At 40.8% G+C, this 25647-nt stretch overlaps 1 protein-coding gene across 2 annotated transcripts in view; it reads right to left on the bottom strand.

The window, feature by feature from the left end:
* Positions 1–273: 273 nt before the first annotated feature.
* Positions 274–25647, bottom strand: part of CUNH12orf75 (chromosome unknown C12orf75 homolog) — a 36613-nt gene continuing 11239 nt past the window's right edge. For both annotated transcript variants that reach the window (XM_042693244.1, XM_042693245.1), the window contains exons 2-6: positions 20599–20623; positions 6133–6168; positions 4934–5013; positions 3911–3943; positions 274–1122 (exon numbers count right to left, since the gene is read on the bottom strand). In XM_042693244.1, coding sequence (XP_042549178.1) covers positions 3939–3943; positions 4934–5013; positions 6133–6168; positions 20599–20623 — 146 coding nt within the window. In that variant the 3' untranslated portion in view covers positions 274–1122; positions 3911–3938. The remainder of the gene's footprint in view (positions 1123–3910; positions 3944–4933; positions 5014–6132; positions 6169–20598; positions 20624–25647) is intronic.

The following is a 25647-nucleotide window of genomic DNA, read 5'->3' as shown; positions in this document are numbered from 1 at the left end:
TCCTAAGGAGGTAAGCTGCTAGTTTCCTGTAATTTTTCATAATTTCTTAATAACTTTATCTTTGGTATTTTTCATTAACTGAATTTCCCTGTAACTATAATATGAGCCAAATATTCAGGTAAATGCTTCTCTCCTTGGGGAAAATATTTTGCTTTTTTCACAATAGTCTATACATTAAGACTGATCTTCCTATGTTGACATATTGTGTACATGCAAGACTATGCCATGTGTAGATTTTTTGAAAGTATCTTTTGGAAAATAAAGAAATCCAGGTAAAGAGAGATAAAAATATTTAATTGTTGAAATACATTGATAAATTGGGTAATTCACATTGCAGCAGGAATACACATTAACATTAGCAAATTAAGAACTTTCTAGATTCTTCACTAACCTTCGATCTTAAGTCCCAGAAAATAGCACAGAATTAGCACAGTAAGATGCCAGGACTACATTAATGGTACACTGGGAGACTCTCTCACTAGCAAGTGTTTAGAGTAACATAAGCTTTTGACTAAAAAGGGCTTCAGTCAACATGTGTATTTGGCATGCAGATTTAACCATCTATCATTAAATATTGCACTGTGATACATTGTTTCTAATCAAGGAGATTTAAATAGAATTTGGAAACCAAATAGTAAAAACTGGGGAGTGACAGTAATAAGAATCCATTTCCCAATTTAACAGCTAAAAATTAATACAAAGTAGAAACAGTGAAAGATAAGTGACAAATATATTACTTTAGGTAATTCATTCATCGTGCCCTATTATCTTAAGTTATAAACAGAATAAGGATTTCTGTCATATAAAAATTATCAAAAACGTCTCACATGACTCTGTGGAGTGTTGTGTGACCAGGATGTAAAATGCTATGGAACCAGAAACTCAGGTGGGCAACAACAGATCTCAGGAGCGTTTTAGCTCATCTTCCCCAAGTGGGATGCAGAAAAGCTCCAGACCAGCACACTGTCTAATCCATTCCCTGACCACAACATTCAACCTGTACTCACAGCTTTAACTATGCACTTAAGACTAGGGGAGAGGGACATGGTGACAACTGTTTAGAATTTCCTGTGCAACATTTCAGTGTCCCCAGTGCTGGATACCTTCCAATTGATGAGCAAGCTATGAAGAGAACAAACAGAAAAGAACAGAATTAACACACTTGATGAAATACAACTTAGATTTAAAAATATATATATCAGCTGTAAGCCTATAAACTATTTACTGATTGTCTTTTAAGTAAAGCATTCAACATCCACCCAATATGTGCTATGTAGTCAGTACAGTACTGTTGTACAAAGAGATTTTGCAGCCTGAGAAACAGCCACCCCTAGCTACATGCATATCGATATCACCAAACTAAAAATTGCATGCTGCTGAGCCACAACTCCATGCCTTTTCTAGATGGGAGCTCTGTGCAGGTTAAGCCACCCTCATTATGTGGAAATGATGAGGGCTTGTCTATCTATGGACATCTGAGAACTCTCATATCAGCTCTGTGGCTCAAGTATTCCACCCCTGGCCATGCCTGTCATCCCAGAGCCACCCACAGAAGAACCAACTTATTTGTTTCATGATGTAAGTCATGTCATCGCTTGAGTGGCAGAGTACCCACCTTGCAAATACAAGGACCTGGAGTTCAAGCCCCAGTACCATTAAAATAATAATAATAATAATAAATTAAGTAACTTCAAGAGATTCTGAAGTTTTTCCTTAATTTGGTCCAAAAAAATATCCAAATCAACTTTGAACTTTGGCCTCTGAATTAATTAAGAATTTACAAGTTGGTTTATAATTTACAATTCAGTTCAGAATTTGCAAGTTGGTCAAAAGGTATAGCTGATCTTTTGCATAATAATCTTCCTCTACAGGGGACATCTTCTTATCAGGATTTTCTCCTAGTAACTTAGAGCCAGAAAGCCAAACTACACTGGACATTTGGCCAACCAGGGAAAATAGCCATTCAATTTGAAAAACCATGAGACCCAAGAGAGACTATGACCAAACTGGTTATATAGAAACCACCAAAGAATGAGGGATACTGAGACAAGGGAAGAGAGGAGTGGCCATAAAAATACGTTCGTACCCATGAATACTAAGGAAGTGTTTGGGCCAGCTTCTTAGTTATGTGAGCTGCCTCCATCCTAGCACTGATAAATTATCACCAGGGCATTTTAGATCCATACACAATGGTGGACAGTCAGTTGTCTAACTCTCCCATGAGGAAAGTGAAATGGAGAGAACCTCACATAATGTATGGCTTACAGAGGAGCTGTCCAGGCTCCTGATATAGTCTACCAAGCCCCTCTTTCGACATCAGGACTATGGCTTTTGAGATACACTCTCTTTCCAGGAGGAGAAACAGTGATGTCAGCTTTCTTTCAACTACTCTACCTTTTATTATGCAAATAATAAAAGTACTTCTGCAAAGGGCAAAACTGGCAGGGAACTTGGGAACTCGGTGGGGAGGTAGAACTCTATTAAAATACTAGAAATAGACAATTTTCTGCAAATTCTCAACAAGAAATCCAACACCCTGTGGTCATGGGAACTAGGGAATAAATAGCCTTAATGCTCTCCCTTGATGAGAAAGTCTTTGAAGAACTGCCACCACCCAGCCCTGGCTGGGCTTCTGTCGGGAAGAAGCTGAAAGAGGTGAAGCTTCAGTGTTCCTCCTTTGTCTGTGGGAAAGCTGACTAATCCCCACCGGTGAGCCTCTTCTGCAACCCCAGCCCAGCCCAAATACCAGCTCTGCTGATGGGCCTGAATAAGACGTTAGTTCCATATCAAAAAAGTCTTGTTTCTGGTCTACCGTTGGCTGGGTTCTGCTTATATAGAAAGAATAATAGGATGAGGTGGTGGTGATGACAGTGATAGTGACAATGGTGGTGGTGGTGGTGGTATAGCGGTGATAATGGTGATTATATTGCGGTGATGGTGTTGGTGTTGGTAGTGGTAGTGGTGATGGTGGTAGTGGGGATGGTGTGGTAGTGGTGGTAGTGGTGGTGGTGCAGTAGTGATGTTGGTGGTGTGCTGGTGGTGGTGGGTAATGGTAATGGTGGTGGTAGTGGTAATGGTGTGGCAGTAGTGGTGCTAGTGGTGATGGTGTGGTAGTGGTGGTGGTGGTAGTGGTGCAGTAGTGATGTTGGTGGTATGATGGTGGTAATGGAGGTGGTGGTAGTGGTAGTAGTAGTATGGTGATCGTGAGGATAGCAGTAGCTACAATGTATTTCATATCTAATCTTAACAACAACCCTTACGTCTAATTATTAGCTCTAACTAGTGACAAATCATGAAATGGGCCACAAAGGAGGAGCAACTTGCCACAAAGGAGGAGCAACTTGCCAAGCCAATAAGTGAAAGAGTCCAAATTCAACTCCAGGGATGTCTGACCACCAAAGGGGAATGAATGTTCTCAGAAGACAGAGCATTCCAGAAGAGGAGGTTTAAGATGGAACATCAGTGGTGATCCAATCATTGCATGTGAACTGTGACTAGTGCCTCAGCACAAATGCACCTACTGGTGATGACCACATACCTCTCACTGAGCTCTGGGCTCAGGCCCATCTCCTCTTACACTATCTAACCCCCGGCTACTGCCAACACTGCATCTAATTCCTACCCGAGTCTCTCTGATTTCTCCCTCTTCTATTACTTTAGGCCTATGCCCTCAAAGTTTTTGTCAAGAAAGGTTAGATTTCCATGTTGAGGCAGCCTCACAGCTTGCTCTCATTAAATCACTTGCACTTGTAACAAGCACTAATCCTTTTTCATAAAACATACTTGAATCCAGAGAGGAGACCCCATCCTTCTAACTGAAGTTCAAGAACAGAAATATATAGCAATAAGATCTAAAGCCAAGTCATTATCACATCAGATTATGGAAAATTATTTTTAAAATGTACCATACCTCTTTATTATTGTGTTGTGATGTTATTTTAATCTTAAAGAGAAAATTAAGAAAAGTTAAATATAAATATAATGAAGAACAATGATCCAATTGCCCACAAAGCTATACAGTAGAGATATATATATATGTTTGCAAGTTTAAATCATGAAGTAAAGAAAGGATAATGTAGAATAAGTAACTAGAACGTTAAAAAAAAAAAAAAAGTAAAACTATACATTATATAATAACAGTTGAGTGAATCAGCATCTTTTTTGTGGTGGGACTGGGGCTTGAACTCCTGGCCTCACATTCTTGCCTGGCTTTTTCTACTCACAGTTGGCTATCACTTGAGTCCCACCTTCACATCCAGATTTTTTGAAAGTTAATTAAAAATAAGTCTAGTGAGTGGATTTGTCAACCTGGGCTGACTTTAAACCTGGTTCTTCAGATTTCAGCCTCCTGAGTAGCTAGGATTATAGACTTGAGCTACTGAAACAAGTTTAAATCAGAATTCCTTACCACTAGCCTCACTTAAAATTAAAAACATCATATACACAGTAGCAGAACTGTCTATTATTCGGGAAGACTTCATTACCACATAGTTACTAACTATTCAGCTCAGAAAAGGGAATTTCATTCCATTTATTTATGCAATGTGCAGTTCTCTCTCCCTTAATCACAAGACTGCATATCAGCTAGTCATTTCTATAACAAATTACAGAACTCAAATTACCTTTGAGTTCTACACAAAGAGTCTACAACCTTATTTCAATGACAGCTTTTATGTTCAGCCTGATTATCACCGAAATTAACAAGAAATTGAGATTACCCATGTAGTAGAACAACAAGTGGAAGCTGACTTCATTCTGGAATTCTTTGAAACATGTAGGTGGTAAGTTCAAGAAAAGCTTAAGATGAACAGATGGTACTTAGACATGCTTCACTGAAGCTACATCATGCATAAAATGGGTGAAGCAGGCAGAAACATAAATTTCATAGAACATAAAAAATATTTTGAAAAAATAAACATATTCATTATCTTACTTTTTTGTACAGTCTTTGTTTGATTAGATACCATGTTGACAGCTTCAGACGGCAGGCCAACATATACTCCTCCATAGTTTCTTTAAGAAAAGAAATCAGACCGATTTAATTGGTACTAGCCATAGTACCAATTGGTACCTATATCTATCTACCTACTCAGGAGGATGAGATCCAAGGATCACAGTTCAAAACCAGCCCAAGCAGGAAAGTCTACCAGACTCTTACCTCCAATTAGCCACCCAAAAAAGAAAGGCCAAAAATGGAGCTGTGGCTCAAATGGTAAAGTGCTAGCCTTGAGTAAAGGAAACTCAGGGACAGTACCCAGGACCCTGTGTTCAAGCTCCAGGACTGGCACCAAGGCTATAAAAAATATGCTTTTTTAGTATGCCAGGCCTGTAGCTTGAACTCAGGGACTTATATACCCACCTGGCTTTTTCACTGGATGTTGGCACTATACCCAGTTCCACTTCTGACTAGTTTTGTTCATTAATTGGAGATAAGAGTTTCACAGACTTTTCTACCTGGGCTACAATTCAAACCTCAGCCCTCAGATCTCAGTCTCCTGAGCAGCTAGGTTTACAGGCATGAGCCATGAGTGCCTGGCCAACTCATGACTTTTTAAAAAGTTGAATTCATCATTGTCACTAGAAATATAGCTGTTTCTCTGTTAAAAGGTATCCAAATGGTACAAAAAGCTACACTAAATTAGTAGATATTTTAGATGTTTTATCTGCAATGAGAAAAAGCAGCAGAAATTGGAGTTAGTAAAGTAACAAACATCAGCAGAATAACGCTGCAGGTGCCACAACCAACATTTATCAAGAATTCAGAGGTCTCCCTGGTATGAGAGGATAATACACACAGAAACACTTCCTCATAGGAGGACAGACAGAAAATGAGGAGACAAGAGAGCTAAAGAGAAGTGAGAGGAGAGTTGACCAGAGGAGGAGGAAGAGGGTGCAGGGAGCTGAGAAGTGAGGAGGGAAAAGTCACTCGGGGGCAGGAGCATCCCAAAGACCACACCATGGCAGTCAACAAAGGCCAGATGCACAAGGCTAAAGTCATGCTTGCTTCCAAGAAGCAGAGGCTCTGAGTCCTTGGCAAAAATTTTTTCAGATCTTATGCTCCTCTTGGATTGCCTGTGCCAAAAGTTTCCCCCAAATTATGCAAATTCAAATCAGCTGCAATAGTGAACATACCTTCTCTTGTCATCTTCCGTTACTGATTCTTCAGTTCTAAAAGGTCAAAAATATTTCTGATGAGCCACTTGGTTACAGAGGTGAGGAAGAAAAGGAGATCATCAAGTTAATGTTGACTGTGTTTATTTCAAGTGTTTCCACCAAGTATTTCGACAGCATAGTATCCTGGCTCTCCTCAATCACTCACACACTCAAACATGGTGACTGTCCAACTCACCAAAATGCACAAATCTAGCTAATTCCAAACAAGCACAACTGCCAAGCCAAATGACAAAAACTGAAGGTAAGGAGATTGCAAAAGGAGCAAAAATTAGGCACTGGGAAAGTGAGATCACTTTGCTGTGTCACCTGCTTACTGGGTGGCATACAGGCTATGGGACAACTGCCTGGCCCAGATCATCTGGTACAGTCTAACAGGTGAGACCTCAAAGTCTCTTCTGGTCCTCTCTGTGATTTGGGATGTATCATCCAGTTTAGTGGCACAACTATGGGGAGGGAAAGATACCTTTAGTACAGAAAGAGTTAATACCAATTTGATTCCCTCTCATTTAAAAACGTGAGCCATTTAATGTGCAACCTATGAGGAAGAGGAAGACTGCTTCAAAGAAAACACTTAGAAGGAATACCAACTTCAAAACACACAGAGGAAAGTACATTCTACCAGAATTCTCTGGCATATTTCTAAGGGGGAAGGATACCTTCCATAAAGCCCTAACTCACACACCCAAATACACAATACACACACACACACACACACACACACACACACAATCACTTTTCTGAAAGAAAAATAACCAGATGAATTCAACATGTAATTCTAATTCTCCAGTCAAGCACCCAGACAGAACCTCTTGAGTCTTCCAAATCTTCACTGAATCTTCTGATTTCAGAGATGGTCTAAGTGTGGTTCACTCACTTCAAAAATGAGGATACTTCCAACACAGCTGACACACTGCAGATTAGTTTGCCTCCAGGCAGGGAGCCGATCGGTCACCCAGTGGTGAACATTGGCTATGAACACAAATCCTATTCCAGTTGAGTGCAAAATCTACTTTGAAATTTAATTCACACTAATTTAGCAAAGAACTTAAAAGCTGCCAGACAATTATCAGCTTCTTTCACCTCTTGTTAAAGCTAAATGCTCTTCAATTCCACAGTGTTAAGGTCCAATTTTATTAGAAATGGTGTGAAGCTTATCGATGTGGTTTTAACAGAGCTATTTACTATGTTTAATTAAAATGGATTTATGTATCTCTAGTAGTATGGAAATATGATGATGATGATGATGTTGATGATGATGAACTAGTCAAGATATTAGAATTGTTTACTTAAGTCTTGAGTGGCTGAGATTATCATCAAATTGTATTTGAAGTTATACATAATATCCACATGTTTGTTAGGTAAAAAATAAGCTTAAAACTAATTTAAATTTCCCCAAATATAAGAAAACTATAAATTAATTTCAGTCTTTTATATCTTACTAATAATCCAATAGCTTAAAATCCAATCTGTGTTCCCCACTCTAATGAACCAACAACCTTACACAAGATGGTTGGGTAGCTGTGGTACTTATTAGATAATAAACTAGGTTTTATAAATCAAAATCCCTAAAAATATCACTTGCAATGACTTTAAATTAGTTGTAGAGCCTGCTTCAGTATATATGCCGCTATGTTTGAGGCTGCCACTTCATTCCTTCTTTCCACACACAACTATTCTTCATCCTAGGACTGACACCAGGACTTTAAGAACTAATTAGTGCCTCCCAAGTGCCAGGCACAGTGTAGGGCACTTCAGTGCTAGAACTCACAACAGCTCTGAGAGCCCAGACATGAGGAAAACAACACAGAGAACCAAGGAATTAATAAATACTGGGGAGTGACAAGCAAAACTAACCATCAAATCCCACGTTTCACATTCTAATCCACCACTCTGCCTCTCAGGAAGACAGATGCAAAAGTCAAAAACAGCTCTGGTGAGAGATCCGCATGGGCCGCTTCTCCTAAGTGAGCTGCTTACACCATCTTCTGCTTCACAATCTGCCTGTGTGGCTAATCACAACCCTGTGACATAGGTATTAGCCACAATGTAAGATGAAGAAACTCAGCCTCTAAAAGGCTGACAGCAGGATGATCAGAGGAATCGAGCAGAACCCAAATCCACGTGTGTGATGCCAATCCCTGCTTCCCACGCTGTGAGCCTATGCTAGGAAGACTACAAATCCCTCCCAGACGCATCTCTCCACTTTTATCATCCCACTTAGGAAAGAGGGGACCTATACAGTAGGTGGGTCCTCACCTGTCTCACCAGCATTAGAAGACACCTCTAACAGTTGCCAGAACCATGATCTTCACAGGACTTGTCGAATTGCTCCATGGTTCCTTTATCATCTGAGTACATGGGTAGTCCTGATCGGCAGTTACAGTAGAATCTATTCACCCAAATAATTTGACTGTGGTTAAATAGGAAAAAAAAGCGAGTGGGTCTAAAGCAAGTCTCCTGACGGAAGGAAAAATCCAAGCCATGGTTTAGCTGCCTGCAGCAAACCAAATGTATCCTGCAGACCTGCTCAAACTGGACAGGCCACATTAAGAAAGAAGGAATGGATCTGAAAGCAGAAATAGGTCCCTTGGGACAAGAAGGCCCAAAGATCTCCAGCAGGTCACTAACAGCTCAGTGGCATTCCCTGCATGTGATTAGGTTTTCAGGCTCCAGGTTAGGAGCTGGTCTGTCTGGGGGCAGTGTCACTGTGAGGCCCAAGAATGGCCCATAGAAGAACCATTTGAAGAAGTAATTATGCTCAGAGAGCAGGAGTACACAGGTCTGGATTTCCAGTAAATACCTGACTGGATTGTCACAAGAGATATGCCCAGAACACAGTATTTTCTAATATCAGAGCATAGTATTTTCTAATGATGACAGAAGCCTAGCATGTACACACGTACACATGTACACACACACACACACATATTCTGTACACATAGTATTTTCTAATGATGACAGAAGCCTAGCATGTACACGTACACACACACACACACACACACACACACACATTCTGTTGTGGGGGCTCATTTCCCTAAAGACTGTTTCTTGCTCAGAGAAGTAGGCATTATCATGTGGTAGTTCAAAGGGGTTGGTCACAATCTATCTTACCACTCAGGATTTATCAAGAATCTTTAAGCTTTGGGATTCCTGTCTTATTCTCAAGTTTGAGCTTTGGATATGCCCTAGCTGTGTGAACAGCTGGGCTACCCATCTGTACAAAATCTGAAGAAAACCACTGTTCATAGAGCTTAAAACATCCCATTCACAGAACCTTAAATTTCCCAAGATTTACTTATCAATTCCCCTATAATAATGCATTCACTAGCTGAGTGCTGATGGCTCACACTTGGAATCCTAGGTACTCAGAAGGTTGAGAGCTGAAGATTGTGGTTCGAAGTCAGCCAGGGCCAGAAAGTACATGAAACTCTTATCTCCAATTAAATACCCCCAAAAAGCCAGAAGTGGAGCTGTGGTTGAAGTAACAGAGTGCTAGCTTTGAGAGGGAAAAAAAAAAAAAAACTTCAGGAACAGCACCCAGGCCCTGAGTTCAACCCCCAGGACCAGCAAAAATAAATCATCATAATCCATTTACAAATAATTTCTTAGGCAAGTAACTGCCAGAGAATGCCTGATGGGCATAGGATAACAAAGGCTCCTATAAGGAAGAGATATGATAGGAATCAAAGGCAAACAAATTTCAAGTTTGTATGCCTAGGCATAACATAAGTACATGCAGATTTCTGCTAGGTTTTGAGAAGAAATGAAAACAACTTATGGTCCATCTTCAATGGTGATGATCCAGAATGTCAAGCTGGGAACGGTGCTGGGGTGGTAACATCCCCAGCCACGTAGCTCCCTACAGCTAGATAAGCTCCAATGAGCCATGCTGAGCCAAGGAGCCTTGCTGAGGAGGTGATTGTTTTTCTTTTAGGGCCACTACAGCTCCAGTGGGAGGGCAGTGACTACTGCCTGGCTAGACGCTGTGATTATTAATGGACTACAAAATCTGTCCCCTCCAAACCAGGGAAGAAAGCGGGGAGGGAAAACAGAGTACAGAACCACACCTTTCCTAGCTTTGTGAGAACCCCGGCTATGGAGGCTGAGTCCAGAAGGTTCTCAGAAACAGTCAGCACAACTCTATTCTGTCAGGACTGAAGATCAGTCAGTGTAGAGAAACAGATGACTTCACCTCCTAGGATCTCCCCCTGGAGAAGAGAGCCTGAAAATTGAATTACTCCATGCTAAAAAAGATAAACAAAATGAGAACGAGGCTAATTCTCGGTAGATGAACCAGAGAAGAGGCAGGCAGCTCTGCTGTACTTGATAACACTCTTCAGGGTGGGGAGATAATTGGTCCGAATATGTCCGTGAACTCAGGTTACCCACAATCTTGTCCCTTAGGAAAAGAGCCCATACACAGGCGTGAACCAGGATAAATCTCCTATGTAATCTCCAAATCCACTTTTCAATTACAGCCTCCTTGAGAAGGAGGTATGAGTCAGGAGCCGATGCCTGCCCACCTACAAGCAGAGGCACTGAAATTGGAGAAAAAGAAAAAAATATGTGAGAGAAGGGATTTGGGAACAATAAAAGCACCCCCTTAAACTAACTGAAGTGAGGGGAAAACCTTGAGAATAAAGCTTATATCTAGAGAACTAGAATGTAGAGCCATAGGAGATATAGGACATAGGTACCAAAAAAAACAAATCATCTAACTCCAAGAAAGTAAAAGATAAGTTCAGTTTCCCTCCCACCTCCCCTACCCTGGCCCCAAGTCCCCAGGCTTAGCAGGCTCAGCAGGACTTCTGTGTTTTCACTGGCATGGAGCTGGAGGCTGGAACTTGTGAGGGGGAAGGGACGTTAGTACACATTAGCAGAGATCAAGAAGCCTGGAACAACCATGAAGACCATGGAGACAAAATCTGCTCTTACTGGGAGCCAGGCCATGCTGGATACAGAGTGATTGTCTGCCTCCTCCAAGTCCACCTCGCTACCTACAGAGTGGGATCTTGAAACCGACTCTGAAAACCACATTCTCATTCATGGCCTCATTCCCTGTAGTCCTACCAAGAGGAGGTGCTACAGAGAGTCCAAAATGCTCTTTCCAGCTTTTCCTGATAACCAGCATCATCACAGCGCCAGGCCACAGCTGTGATTACTGATGGGTTACGCAACTTGGAAGGAAAGACTCAGTCTTGGCAGAGCTCCCTCCTCAGAGATCTGGGTCCCAGCAACATGGAACCTCTCTGACCTAAGCTCTTCCATTGTGATAACATCCATCTCTTACCTTGGTTGCCCAGGACCTAGAGGTGCCAGAAAAGAACCTTTCCACATCACATCCTACTTAAAAAGAAAGAAAGAAAGAAATGTAATGCTAAATTACTTACAAAGGCAAAAGCCAATCAGAATAACAGCAGACTGCTCGGGAGAAACCTTTAAGGTCAAGAGAGCATGAAATGATGTACTTCCAGCTCTGAAGCAAAAAACAGTTTCTAAGAGAAAAGTAAATAGTGATATGTGCCTATGTACTTTTTTTAGTTCAATCCTCAGTATCACCACCCTAAAATCAGAGAAATCTAATATCTAAAATTGTAACAGAATGGTACACTTCAAGGCCTTAAAAAAGCAGGATTATGTCAAACTCCAAAGTAGTAGACAGAAAGAATAAATATCAGAGCTGAAGTTAATGAAATAAAGACTAAAAGAACAATCCAAAAGATCAATGAAATAATTTTTTGTTGAATAAAGAAGATTGACAAAATCTCAAATTAACTAAAAAAGAGACAGAAGACCCAAATTTTAAAAATTAGAAACAAAAAAGGGATTATAACATATAACACCAAAATCCAGATAATCACTACAGATTATTTCGAAAACCTAAATTTCAATGTATTGGAAAAATCTGTAACAACACATTAAAAGATCATATTCTATGATCAAGTGAGTTTCATGCTAGAGATGTAATGATCACTCAGCATATGCAAAACAAATACTATTCAACACATAAACAGAATTTTTAAAAAAATTATTATCAGTACAGGGAACTCAAGAAACTAATCCCTCCCAAGCCTAACAAACCAATTACTAAATGGGCAAGGGAACTAAAGAGAGACTTCTCAGATGAAGAGATAAAAATGGCAAAGAAACACATGAGGAAATGTTCACCATCCCTGGTGGTGAAGGAAATGCAAATAAAGACAACCCTGAGATACCACCTTACCCCAGTCAGAATGTCCCACATCCACAAATCAGCCAACGACAAATGCTGGAGGGGATGCGGAGAAAGAGGAACCCTATTACACTGCTGGTGGGAATGTACACTTATACTTTGGAAAGCAGTCTGGAGGGTCCTCAGAAAGCTAAATATTGACCTCCCTTATGACCCAGTCATACCACTTCTAGGCATCTATACTGAACAACAGGAACCAGGATACAAGGACACATGCACCTCCATGTTTATTGCAGCACTGTTCACAATAGCCAGGATATGGAAACAACCCAGATGTCCCACCACAGATGAATGGATCCAAAAATTGTGGTATCTATACACAATGGGAAATTATGCAGCCATTAGAAATGACAAAATAATGGCATTTGCAGGGAAATGGATGGAGCTAGAAGAAATCATGTTGAGCGAGGTAAGCCAAGAGCAAAGAGACAAACGGTACATGGTCTCCCTGATAAGTGGATGTTAAATTCAAAATGTTAGGTGATACAACAAACTTAACAGGACTTAAGAAACAAAGGACTTCCACTCATCTGGTCGAATCACCACTAAATAACCCCATGCTGCTGATCACATACATGGTATATATGTGCACACCGGAGAGGAACCAGGAAGACGACACAGAACTAGAGGGAATCAGGAAAAAACATACAACAGCGGGACCCATCAGCTGCACTGGACATTGACCAAAATGAACTAAGCAACTCAATGGCAGTGATGGGAGGGAGGGAACAAGTGGGAAAGAGGGAACAGCTGATGCTATGCAAAACAAAAGCAATGTACATATCACCCAATGTGGAAGAAATAACTGCATCGCAAAGCTCAAAGAACTCATAAATGTTATAGACCGTGATAGACAATTTGCTCCAGGAAAGTTAGAATGTGTTTGTGACTTTAACTGAGCATCACTATCCCACAATACTGAGAAATTTGGGAAATTGTGTAACCACTTAATCACAATAAAAATTTGAAAAAAAATTGTATCAGTAGATACAGCAAAAGCCTCTGTCAAATTTCAACATAACTTCATTGTAAAAAGTGCCAAGGAAACTAACTAGAAACAGAAGAATCATACCTCAACATAATAAAGGCTAGGTATAATAAACTCATAGCCAACATTATGCCAAAAGAGTAAAAACTGAAACCATGTCCTCTCAACTTAAGAACAAGATGTCAACTCTCACCACTCATCAAATACAGCTTGAATTCTTAGCCAGAGGAAAAGACAAGAAAAAAAGTAAAAGGGAGAAAATAGGAAAGAAGTTAAATTATCCCCCTTTACAATATGTGGTTCTATTTAGAAAATCCTAAAAACTCTACCAGAAAACTTGCAGATCTGATGAACACTTTTAGCAAAGTATCAGGATACAAAATCAATAGATGCTCAGCACTTTCTTCAAGGCCCTGCCAAGGAAACAAAGTTTCTGGCTGGTAAAACATGACAAGACAAACAGCTCTTCATCATTAATTTGACCTCAGTTCTAATTTAGTCCAGTCTGGTACCCTTGAAGAGGAGGAAAGGGAAACTGAAGAACTACAATGTCTGTCTCTTATCTAACAAGATCCTTAAAAGATATCTCGAACTGAATCTAAAACCAGTCTCTAACACAGTGGAGGGGGAAGATGTTTATGATTTTTCTTTTCCCCTGTGCTACAGATTGAACCCAGGGCCTTGTACATGCTAATCAGCACTCTACCATTGAGCTATACCCACAACTCCAACCAAACAGTTTTAATGTCCTAATAGCAGGACCAGATGCAATCAAGCCCACCTCAATTTCTGTCTTCTGCAAGCAAAAGGAAAGGTAGACAGAGGCAGGCAGGCTGGCTGGCTGGCTTCTTCTATTCAGTGGTATAAGCAACCTCATCTTTGAATACTTCTAAGAGTTTGAGATGTAAATAGGGTTTATTAATGATACAAATTCACATTACTCATGTTACATCATGATTATCTCAAAGGTCAGAGAAAGATGAGGAACCTTAGCAGGAAAAGAGGTAAGATCCAAGGGCAGGGTCTAGAACCAAGAGCTGGGGTTTGAGTATAAACATCACTTACTTCATAGCTGTACCCAGGACCACTCTTAGCAGGAAAACTTATTTCTGTATTCTAGGGGAAAGCAGTACCAGAGGACTTGCCAATTTTAGTGAGTAGTAACTCCATTTTCTAGTTAAAAGCAGGTGACATGCTTGTCTTTCCCAGAGGAAGTATGACATTTTCTCTGGTATCAAGACATTTCATTTCTGATTCAGTTTTCAGGTCACATTTTTTCATTTGAAAAATTGGAAGAATGTGATATAATATTATTTAAGAGTGATATCATTTTAATCATTATTTCAAATACTACCTTATAAAGAAAATCTTAGGAGTTTTAAACCACAAGAACCTTTCCTAAGAAGTGTGAAAAGTTTATTAACCTTTTTTTGACTGGGTATTTTTAAAAAAAAACACAGATTGGGCATTTAATTGGAATTCAGTCTGTTTCTGGCAGCAGAGATTGAGCTTCTTTTCCCATGAACAGATGTTCAAGGAGAGAGAATGTATCAAGGTTAAAGTCACCCACGAGAATCAACATCCTCTCCCAGACTTAAGATCACAGGCTTACCAGGCTCTGACTCAGACCTCTGGCCACTGAATCCATAAAAACGTTTGCAGAAACCAGAATTATTAAAGATAGACTGAACCATGGTAACTTAAATTCCTCCCACTTTCAATATTTGGGGAAAATGCTGAAGATATATGCTTAGTTGAGAGTTTAAAATGTGACTTACTCCTGCCCAATAAGCTAGTGTTTGGTGATATCTAGCTTACTAAAGTTTACTGGAACACTTGGCATGGCAAGAAAGAAAATGGAATATATGTATAAATATATATAAATATGCATACTTACACATGTGTGTACAGACATGGATACCTATGTAAACACACATGCTTATTGATTTGGGATTCATATTATGTTGCACATACAGGTGTGTATATATTTATTTTCCACATACATTTTACAGCTGGACAGCTTCTGAGCATCCATTAATCCCACTGCTAGCCGGCTTCCTCTGAGCTCAATAAAACCATCATGGCGCTCTTCTTGCCGTATTAAGATTGAATATCTCTATCCACCCAAAATCTGTAGGTAATTATGCACTTTCTGATTCATACTTATCCTGTAGCTGTTTTCCAAATGAGGGTGAGAGACTGGATGGCTCCGTAGCCATAACTAAATTGTAGCCTCCTGTAAGCCAGAGTTCCAGCAGGTGGATGCCCTGGATCCAGATCTATTGTGTGTCCTGTGGCTGTTCATTCCCTAGGGCTGGTAGATTTTCATTAACCTGTCTTTGTTATCAGTGTGTACTCTGTTCATGCCTATTTAAAACCAAACGTGTATGGCATATCTTTTCAGACATTTCACACTAATTTTCATAACCAATAACTACCACTTTTAGTAAATTAAATCTCAAAGTTAATACATCAAATATGTAAACTATTTTTTGTTCCTTCCCCAGTAGCACATGGTAATCAAAATACCTTTTCAGGATGGCATTGTGGCTTAGTGATAGAGTGCTTGCCTAGCATGTATGAAGCCCTGGGTTCAATTCCATAGTACCACTATACAGAAAAGGCCAGAAGTGCTAGCCTTGAGCAGAAGTGATAGCCTTGAGCAAAAGAAGCCCAGGGCCAGTACCCAGGCCCTGAGTTCAAGCCTCAGGACTGACAAAAAAAAATTATTTTTTCATCTTTATATTTGTTTAGCTTTTTGGTTGTTCAAAGTACCTATTCCAAGGGACCTAAAGTTTTCAAAGGTTAAAAAAAAAATAGAACCACATCATGTTTGAAACAAACACAGGTGACAAATACCAGCAGCCAATTGCTCCAATTAACATATCCTAACTCACCCTGACTACAACTTGTCTGGTAATTCAGAAAGTTCTCATTTGCCTTCCAGAACAAACCTACTTATAGGACAAAGACACGATGTATTTTTTATTTATTCATCAGGAAAAATGTTCTAAATATAGAGCTATTCTTCTTAGAGCTCATCTAAGAAGCAGAAAAACAGCCTAGTGTTGCTTTTTCCCCCCTAGATTTCCAGTGCCAGTAAAGAGGCTGAACTTGTTTTGACTTGTAAACAGTACAAAGTTAATATGGAATCCTCTAGAGCATGCATGTAGCACTAGTGATCTATTTTTATTACTCATGGTAATCTTTTGGAATAGGTATATTAATTGACAAAATTTACTATAAACCTACACATGAAAATGTAATAAGTTAATTTTCTTTACAGTGTTTTATAGTGCCTCTTGCTCCTTAAGGTGGGTCCAATTAATTCTACCAAATGTTTTCCCAAGATTTCTGAGTGAATTCATGTTTTACCATGGACTGTTTGGGCCTATGCTTAATCTCGTTCATTTGTTCACAAGTTCCAAACTTCTTTGGACAGCTGTTTTCCAATCTCCTCTTTTGGTTGAGTCCCTTGGCCACCACTGGTCCCTTTCTTTCTTCCAGAATGTGTTTCTGGGGAACATGAGTAGCACCCATTTCAAAGGATGGCTTTTCACCTTCTCTTTGACACAGGCCATGGATCAAGTGCTACTCTGCCATCTCCCTGCCTGCCCTGACTCTGCAGTGTGAGGGGGCATCTCTGTGTGAAACCTCTGCTCTACGATGTTGTCTATCTCCTAACCTTAAGAACCCTGCCCTTCTCTCGTGATACAGCCCTACTCTAAATCTAAAGATGTGCATTTTGTTCCTCTACCTCAGTATCTCCAGAAGAGCCTACCAGCCTCTACCTCCTCACAGGGCTTTTTCAGAAAGGACGGATTTCATTTACTCAAAAACTCTCCTCTTTGGAGTTCTGCCTCTGTTATACAAACCCCCAAAGCCCTAACGATTTTGACTATGGCCCACAGTCTTTCTTTCTGACCATCATTAAAAAGCAACCCCATTTTTAGGTTCCCTTGACTTTTTTTTAGGGAAATACCAATTTGCCAGCTTTTGCCAAGTAATTAGTGGAGCTATCTGATTGGCTCTGGTGGGGGTGAGGGGGACACATAACCCAGGCCTGGCCAATGAGAATCTGACATTCTTCTGGCTCACTAAACTCTTTTGGAGAAGGCTCTGGTCTTTTTTCTTTTATTCTTTTTTTTTTTTTTTTTTGCCAGTCCTGGGGTTGAACTCGGGGCCTGGGCATTGTCTCTGAGCTGCTTTTGTTCAAGGCTAGCACTTTACCACTGGAGCCACAGCTCCACTTCCAGCTTTTAACCCAGGGCTTCATGCATGGTAGGCAAGCACTCTACCACTAAGCCACATTCCCAGCCTGGCTCTGGTCCTTTTCTGACAAGTGAGAGCCTGGCTCTAGAGTTGCTAATGAAAATACTAGGAAGAGAAGCTTTTTTTTTCACTAAGGTAGTATGATAAAGACTGCCCATCTCTGTCAATACCAGGGGAAAGCTGCCTAAGAAGGGCGCCAAGATAGGAAGTCAGAGATATAGACCTTCATCCTCTCACTTGGCCACCTGGATCATGCTGGGACCAAAGCCACTTCGCTTGGGGCTTTTCCACTACGGAGCCAATGAATTCCTTTTTGTTTGTTAAGATCAACTGAAGCTGGTTTTTGCCATTTCCAACCAAAAATATCACAACACAATCCACTGGTGCCAAATAACTAACATTCACTGAGATAGAAGAAAAGCAGGGTTGACTTTTGCAGGTTTGTAAGGCAGCCAAATGTCATCACATGAAATTTACTTCTGTTTTGTTCTCTGGCGTTGCACTGCAATTTAAAGAGGGAAAGGGTAAAAGGGCCCTCTCAAACAGGCTCAGGGGTCTCTCTGAGGACAACTAAACCCCCAGACATTGCCTGGGTTTCAATTTGTCTAAAGTCCACCTTTCAACTACTGTTTTCACCTCCAAAACCTCTTCTAGGATCTATTTCTATCAATTATTATCTCTCCACAACACACACACACACACACACACACACACACAACCCAAGCTCCCCAACTCTGGGTTTCTACTCTTTAACCCACGTTTCTTGCATGTGAAACAATAAGCAGAAAAAGAAAAAGCCTTCACTATCACAAGTCATCCAAATGAAAAGTAGGTGGAAATATTAACCAATGAAAATGTTGACAAGTGAAAAATGCTAATGATGGCTGTTTCTAGTGGTCAGATCATACCGAATTTTTCTCTTCCTTAAAAAAATTCGTCTTCTATGTTTCCCAAAGTCTCCTGCCATTTCTTTTGTAAGGAAATATACTGACATATGCTTCCTCTTTTTGCTACCAAGGAAAACACCATGCATCACCATGCATCTGCTTCCTCACTCGCTTCTGCTTCAACTCGACCATTACTCAATCCACTCCACTGAAACTACAATCATCCAGTGGCATTTCTGCCTCCTGTGGCCCTCTTTGGAGCATCACTCATCCCCTCCTCAGCTGCTCTTTTCCTCTTCCTTCCACATTAGTCACTCAACACAGCTTATCAGTGGTGCTTCCTAACACATCTTGAAGGTATCACCTCCACTCATTTCCAGCTGACCTGCCAGCTGACCCTTTGTGGCCTCATGTTCATTCCCGCTCTGTACCCACCCCCCTACTGCCCACACACATCCAGTCCCAGATTTTAAAAAGTAAATGCTGTCTAATTACTTAGGGATTCTTGACTCCATCCAGGGGATCATAAGTAATAACTGCAAGGTTACGTAAGTATAGGGCAGTGTCTGAGGAAGTCATGTGGTGACAACATCTAAAAATGGAAGAAAAAGATCGGAACACTGGGAGAAAAGAATGAGGCAAGGACTCAAGGCTCACTGCAATTAAATATTTTCCCTAATAAACACAAGCACTGAAGCAATTAATGACTACTTCTTTTGTGCCTAAAGCCCCAGAGAATTATACTACTCCATTCTCATCTTCTCAGAATTTTTCTTTGTAATTAAAAAAAGACTTTCTATTTTAAATATTGGATCAGGGACAACAGTCAAGCTTCATCACTCTCCCGTTCCCCAACATCTGTGCAAGTCTTTTAGAAAGTCTGGACACTTCTTCCCTAGGCCAGCAGGAAGTTATTCAAGACTTGCCTGTGCATGGCAGCCTCACCCCAGCCCACTCCTCAGCCACAAGAAAACCAAAAGCATCCACCCCTCCTTTACTCACACTAAGTTGATCCCTGTTAGTGCTTATAGCCTGCCATCATCCCAAAACCTCAGTATGTGAATCATAAATCCTTCATACTCCACCAGTCAGTCTTGACATCCCACCTATTTGGAGCAGGAAGGCTGATCTCAACTTCCACAATTTAACTACAGTCTTAGACACTGTCATGTCCTTACTATAACTGATCACAAGTAGGAATATACAAAAGAGAGGAACTACAGAAACACTGTAGGGAAATGTCCCTTTATTAATGTTCTGTTATGGCCTAAAGATCAATTCAGTGATGATTACTTAACATGAGGTCTGGGTCTACTCTCTGCAGCTAAAACAAAGTACATGAAACTGGGCAATTTACAAAGAAGCTTATTTGGTTCAGGGTTGTAGGTGCTGGGAGGTGATACCAGCATGTCATTTGGCCTGCAGCTGCATCATGATGTAGCAGAGGGTGAAACAGAGCAAGTGTGTTAGCTCAGGTCTCTTGCTCGTCTTATAAAGCCACGAGAATACCATCATCAGGCTCCCAACCCTCATGATCTTATCTAGTACCTCCAAATACCATCAACATAAAAATTTGAGGAATGAGTTTCAACCACACAAACCTTTGGGGGACCCAATCAAACCATTGTAAAGGGTCATATGTATTCACTTGAATATCTAGTCATCAACCTTACAACAATTCACTATGTATAGGGCAAATGTGTGACTCCAGTCTTTCCTCTCTGTCCAGCTTTAAGACACTGAGGTATCACAAATGCTATATGCTGAATTCTATGATCACTCATTCTTACTAGAAGTCTCTACTCAAATTGCAATAGAAACACAATTAAACATGACCCTATCTTAGGAATGGGAGCTAAAGTACCAGGGTAACTGAAAGGTTAAGATGGCACGTCATAATAATACTCTTCAAATGGCAATTATTTGTAAACCAAATTATAATTTTTATATGTGCATAAAGTATTCTCCCATCTCTTCAGCCTACAAATCTCTAAATGGCACAGTCATGAAAAATAGCTTATAATATGGAAATACGAAGTACTTACATATCTTTAGCTGCTCCTGTAGGGCCTAGAAGGGAAAAGAAAAGGACAGTTTTGTATTAGTGTGAAAATACTGCTACTGAATGTTTAGCCGAATATTTAACTGCAAGAATATTCCAGAAAAGACAAAAGTATGGCTTAAAAAAAGAAATTTCAAAAATGTAAAAGGGAGATAGAAGCCAGGCACTGGTAGCTCATGCCTGTAATCCTAGCCAGCCTGGGCAGGAAAGTCTGGGAGACTCTTATCTCCAATAAACTCCCAAAAAGCCAGAAGTGGAAGTGTGGCTCAAGTAGTAGACAAAGCCAAGTGGCAGCAAAAAGAAGCCCAGGGACAGTGCCCAGGTAGAGGAAGGGGACTCAATTCTTAAGCTTTCATTTTTAGGTTTGGAGCTAATTCTTCTTATTTTGAGCAATTCCTATAAAAGACAAACTATGGGTTCTGAAAAGAATGTGATCCAATTTCATCTGACAGATGAGGAAACTGGCAGCTGTGGAGAAGCCACACGCCTTCTAGGATAGCAAATACAATGTGTACCAGAGTCACACAACACAGTAGATACCACCACACAGGGAAAGCACAGGGCAAAATGGAGGCAATGGACTCCAAGAATCGGGACATCTCAACACCACCCGTCTAGCTCCAAAAGGAGGCACAGGCATTTCTATCTCTGCTTCAATTGCTCACCAAACCCTCTCACTCCTGCCTCCTACTCCCAGCCCCAAACAGAACACCTCTGTTGGACAACACTCCTACCACTCAATACCAATTTTCTGACCTTACTTCCTACCCCATGTCTGTCTTCATCCAACACACAAAGGTGGAATTAATGTCTCTAAAAAATCTGACTTCCCTCCTGAGTTAAATGAGGGAAGAAAGAGTACTTTGCTCAAAGACTGGAGGGAGATTAAAAAGACTTGTAAACTGCACACAGTGTGGATCACACAAAAAAAACCAAAAACCAGCATACCAGGCTATCATCCAGAGTCACATTTAACTTTGTTATCTAATTTCCAAATCTATGAAATGAGATTCCAAATAATTTCTGCACAGGGCTGGGAAGATGGCTCAGTGGTGCTTGCCTTGTGGTGCTCAGAGCGCTTGCTTTGCATTTATGAGGCCCTGGGTTCGATTCCTTAGCACCACAATAAGCAGAAATAACAGAAGTGGTACTATGGCTCTAATGGTAGGTAGAGTACTAGCCTTAAGCTAAAGAGCTGAGGGACAGCACCCAGGCCCAGAGTTCAGGCCCCACAACCGACCAAAAAAAAAGAGAGAAAGTTCAAATAATTTCTGCACAAGCCACAGCAGACTGAAGACAGAGTCAGGAGTGCTACAAAGGAAGTCAGAATGCACTGAAAGTATTTTCTAAAATTGTGCCAACCAGCCAGTACCTGTGGCCCACGCCTGTAATCCTAGCTACTCAGGAGGCTGAGATCTGAGGATTGCAGTTCAAAGCCATCCTGGCAGGAAAGCCCATGAGAGTCATATCTCCAATTAACAGCCAGAAAACCAAAACTGGCTCAAAGTGGTAGAGTGCTAGCCTTGAGCAAAAAAGCTCAGGGACAGTGCCCAGGTCCTGAGTTCAAGCCCCACAACAACAACAACAACAACAAAGAAAACAAAAAACAAAACTGTGACAACCATACTCTGAGGATACTCATTTAGGATCAGTTATACTGCAAACTGAAAGCTGACCATGAAGGTGAGCGATACTAAACTTAACTCCTTTATTGAGGAACAGCAACATTTCAACGAAAATTACACTAAAATTATGGCAGTGTGTTGAGCAATCAGAACTTGTTTTAATCGGCCGTGGGGAAGTCGTCATTGCTTCACCTTGGTTACACCTAGCAAAGGGCACCGTCAAAGTCTCTCCCTGCTGGGCACCCCATTCACCAGCGCAGCAGGCTCCACTTTCCAAATGGAAGTGGACGGATCCTCTTTCTGTTCTAAAACACCTTTCATTTGAAAGGGCAGAATTTATTGAATAGCTGCAATGGTGGAGGAGGGGGAGTCACAGACATCTCAGCAAGTATAGATAATGTGAGTGTAGAATGTACTTTATTTTTGGAGCAAAGCACTGGCGGCTCACCCCTGTAATCCTAGCTACTCAGGAGCCTGAGATCTGAAGGACCATAGTTTAAAGCCAGCCCAGGAAGAAAGTCCGAGAGACTATCTCCAAATAACCACCAAAAAAGCAGGACTCAAGTGGAAGGAAGCAAGCCTAGTAAGAGCCAAGCTCTGAGTTCAAACCACACACACCACACACACACACACACACACAAAATCACTTCATTTTCAGAAAGGGAGGAAAATGTTTCATAGAAAACAGCATGATGGCTAATGAGAAGCTCATACCAGGGTAGGGAGACTGACTCACCAACATGTAATGTCTCATAGTAAAACTACTCATTTTTTAATGTTTAGAAACCCTAGGCCAAAGCGAAGGTTTGGCCAAATTACAATCTGAGAATCAAGGTTTAAAGTCAGCCTGGGCAGAAAAATCGGAGAGATTCTTATCTTCAATGAACCAGGAAAGAGCTGGAACTGGAGGCATAAATAAAGCTTGGTAGAGCGCAACTTTGTGGTAAAAAGCTAAAGAAGAACATGAATCCCTGAATTCAAGCCCCAGTACCAGCACAAAGAAAAGGAGGGAAGGAAGGAGGGAGGGAAGGAAGGAAGGAAGGGAGGGAGGGAGGGAGGGAGGGAGGGAGGGAGGGAGGGAGGGAGGGAGGGAGGGAGGGAGGGAGAAATAAAGAGATAAAGAAAGAATGAATGAATCAAAGAGAAAGGAATTCGAGAATGAAAAAGAAAGGAAAGAAAAAGAGAGGGAGAGACAGAGACAGAGACTAGGCCAAACTATCAGAGTACATAAACATGTAATGTAGAAAAAATAAGTCTACTTGTCCTGCAAAAGTATAAAATTACAAAAAGATCAGTAACAGAAAAGTTATTATACTCACTATATTTTAATCATACTCCACTTAATTATAATTAATAAGATTGAGATGACTAATGACTAGATAATTCATGCAAAAAATATATTAGCCAAAACTATTCAGTGATAAAAATCTCATCTACTTGAAATTGCATTCATGAGTCATATAATACCATTTATTACGCGAATATTTAGAGTGGTGCATCTACTTCTTTGCAGGCCCCAGGGATAATGTTCCATCTCTGTTAATAGCACTTTATTTCCTGCCAACTGGCTCTTTACTGTTTAAGCACAGTCTCAGTACCTTAATAGAATAGGCCTTAGAACTAAAGGTAGAAAAAAGGAACCAAAGTTTCATATGACAAGCAGTAAAAAATATAGAGAATGTTAGAAATTGCATGAGTAAAAAAATTTAGTAATTGGTTTGCAAAGCTAATGAATGATAATTATAATTTTAGTTATCTTCCTAAAACAAAAAGAGAGGAGCAAGTTTGCTATTAGAAGAAAAAATTATTCTATGTGGTTCTAGGTCCAAGAAAGAACATTTCCAGCAGGGTCCCCCTGGTTCACAGCTATAGTCTTAGCTACTCAGGAGGCTGAGATCTGAGGATTGCAGTTCAAAGTCTTCATGAGACTCTTATCTCCAATTAACCACCAGAAAACCACAAATAGCATGGTGGCTCAAAGTGGTAGAGCACTAACTAGCCTTGAGCAAAAAGAGCTCCAGGATAGCACCCAGGCCCTGAGTTCAAAGCCCATGACTGACCAAAAAAGGAAGAAAGGAAGAAAGAGAGGGAGGGAGGGAATAAATTTCCTTCTGCAAGTATCTGTTTAACACTTCAACAATGTGGCTGTTGCTGGTGTTATTTCATTTCATCCTAAGCATATTTAACTTTACAGTATACTCTTGAGATGATGTCTGATACATAAAATTGTATAGCAAGCCCAATTTATCCAAACATTCAGAAAATTTCATCAGATACTGAGCTGTCATAGAAAGAGATTTCACCTTTTCCCTTGGTTCTTGGCTCAGAGCTCCTTAAAACCCTTGGAATTCCCTGGGTGGCGAGGATGATGGGAGCCATCTGTTAATGAATGGGCTCTTGGCCAACCCCCCCAGTAGATGGGGTCTGGTGGCCAGAAAACCTATACCTGAGTTAGAAGCTTGAAACATCAAGCCCACTCTTATTTCTAGGTAGGAAAGAGGCACTGGAGAGTAGGTTAATGCCCAATGTCCTCATCAGTCATGTCTATGCACTGAATCCCCACAGAAACCATCAGAGGACCCAGCTAGGCGAGCACATCCATGTGCTGGGATGGTGGTGTTCCTTCCCCCAGGTCCAGGGCACAAAGACTCTCATGCATGGGGTGTTTCCATCACCTTATGTACATCTCCTCCAGCCCCCAGGGGCAATGGGCATTCCCTAGCTGTGCCTATGGCCACATCACTCACTGCTCCATGCATCTTTTCATCTTCTTTTCCTCTCTGTCTCTCAGAGGAACATTTATCACCCAATTAAGGGGCCAGTCAGACCATCCAGTATAATTTCTTCATCTCAAAAGGCCCTGGACCCAAATAAGATTACATGTATACATTTCAAGGACAGCACAAGACATGGCTTTTGGGGGACCGCCATTCAAAAAGCTATACTACTTTTTCCCTTCTTTCTTGTTTTGGTCTGCTTTGTGTTGCTGTGTTTTATCTGGCTTTGTTTGAGATGGGGTCTATGTCAGCTCAGCTTGGTCTAGAACTCATAATCTTCATATTTTTGCAGTCCTGGGATTACATGCCCATCTAACTACAATTGCTTGTCTTCCCCTTTCTCAAATGTGTGTGTGTGTGTGTTTGTGTGTGTGTGTGTGTGTGTGTGTGTGTATAAAACTACCAAGCACCAGTGACTCAGGCCTGTGATACATAGTTATTAAGAGAAATGAGATCTGAAGGACTGAGGTTCAAAATGAACCCCAGAGAGAAATCAAGACTCAAATCTTAAAATAACCAGCAAAAAGCCAAGTTGGAGGCATATCTCAGGTGGTGGCATACCAGGCAAGTAAGCAAGTTGTACAAGCATAAGGACCTGAGTTCAAGCACTGATACTAGAAAAAAAATTTT

Source organism: Dipodomys spectabilis, unplaced genomic scaffold, assembly GCF_019054845.1.
Source record: "Dipodomys spectabilis isolate Male_0828 unplaced genomic scaffold, ASM1905484v1 ptg000163l, whole genome shotgun sequence".
Classification (NCBI taxonomy): Eukaryota; Metazoa; Chordata; class Mammalia; order Rodentia; family Heteromyidae; genus Dipodomys; species Dipodomys spectabilis.
This window is presented reverse-complemented; position numbering and strand designations above follow the sequence as displayed.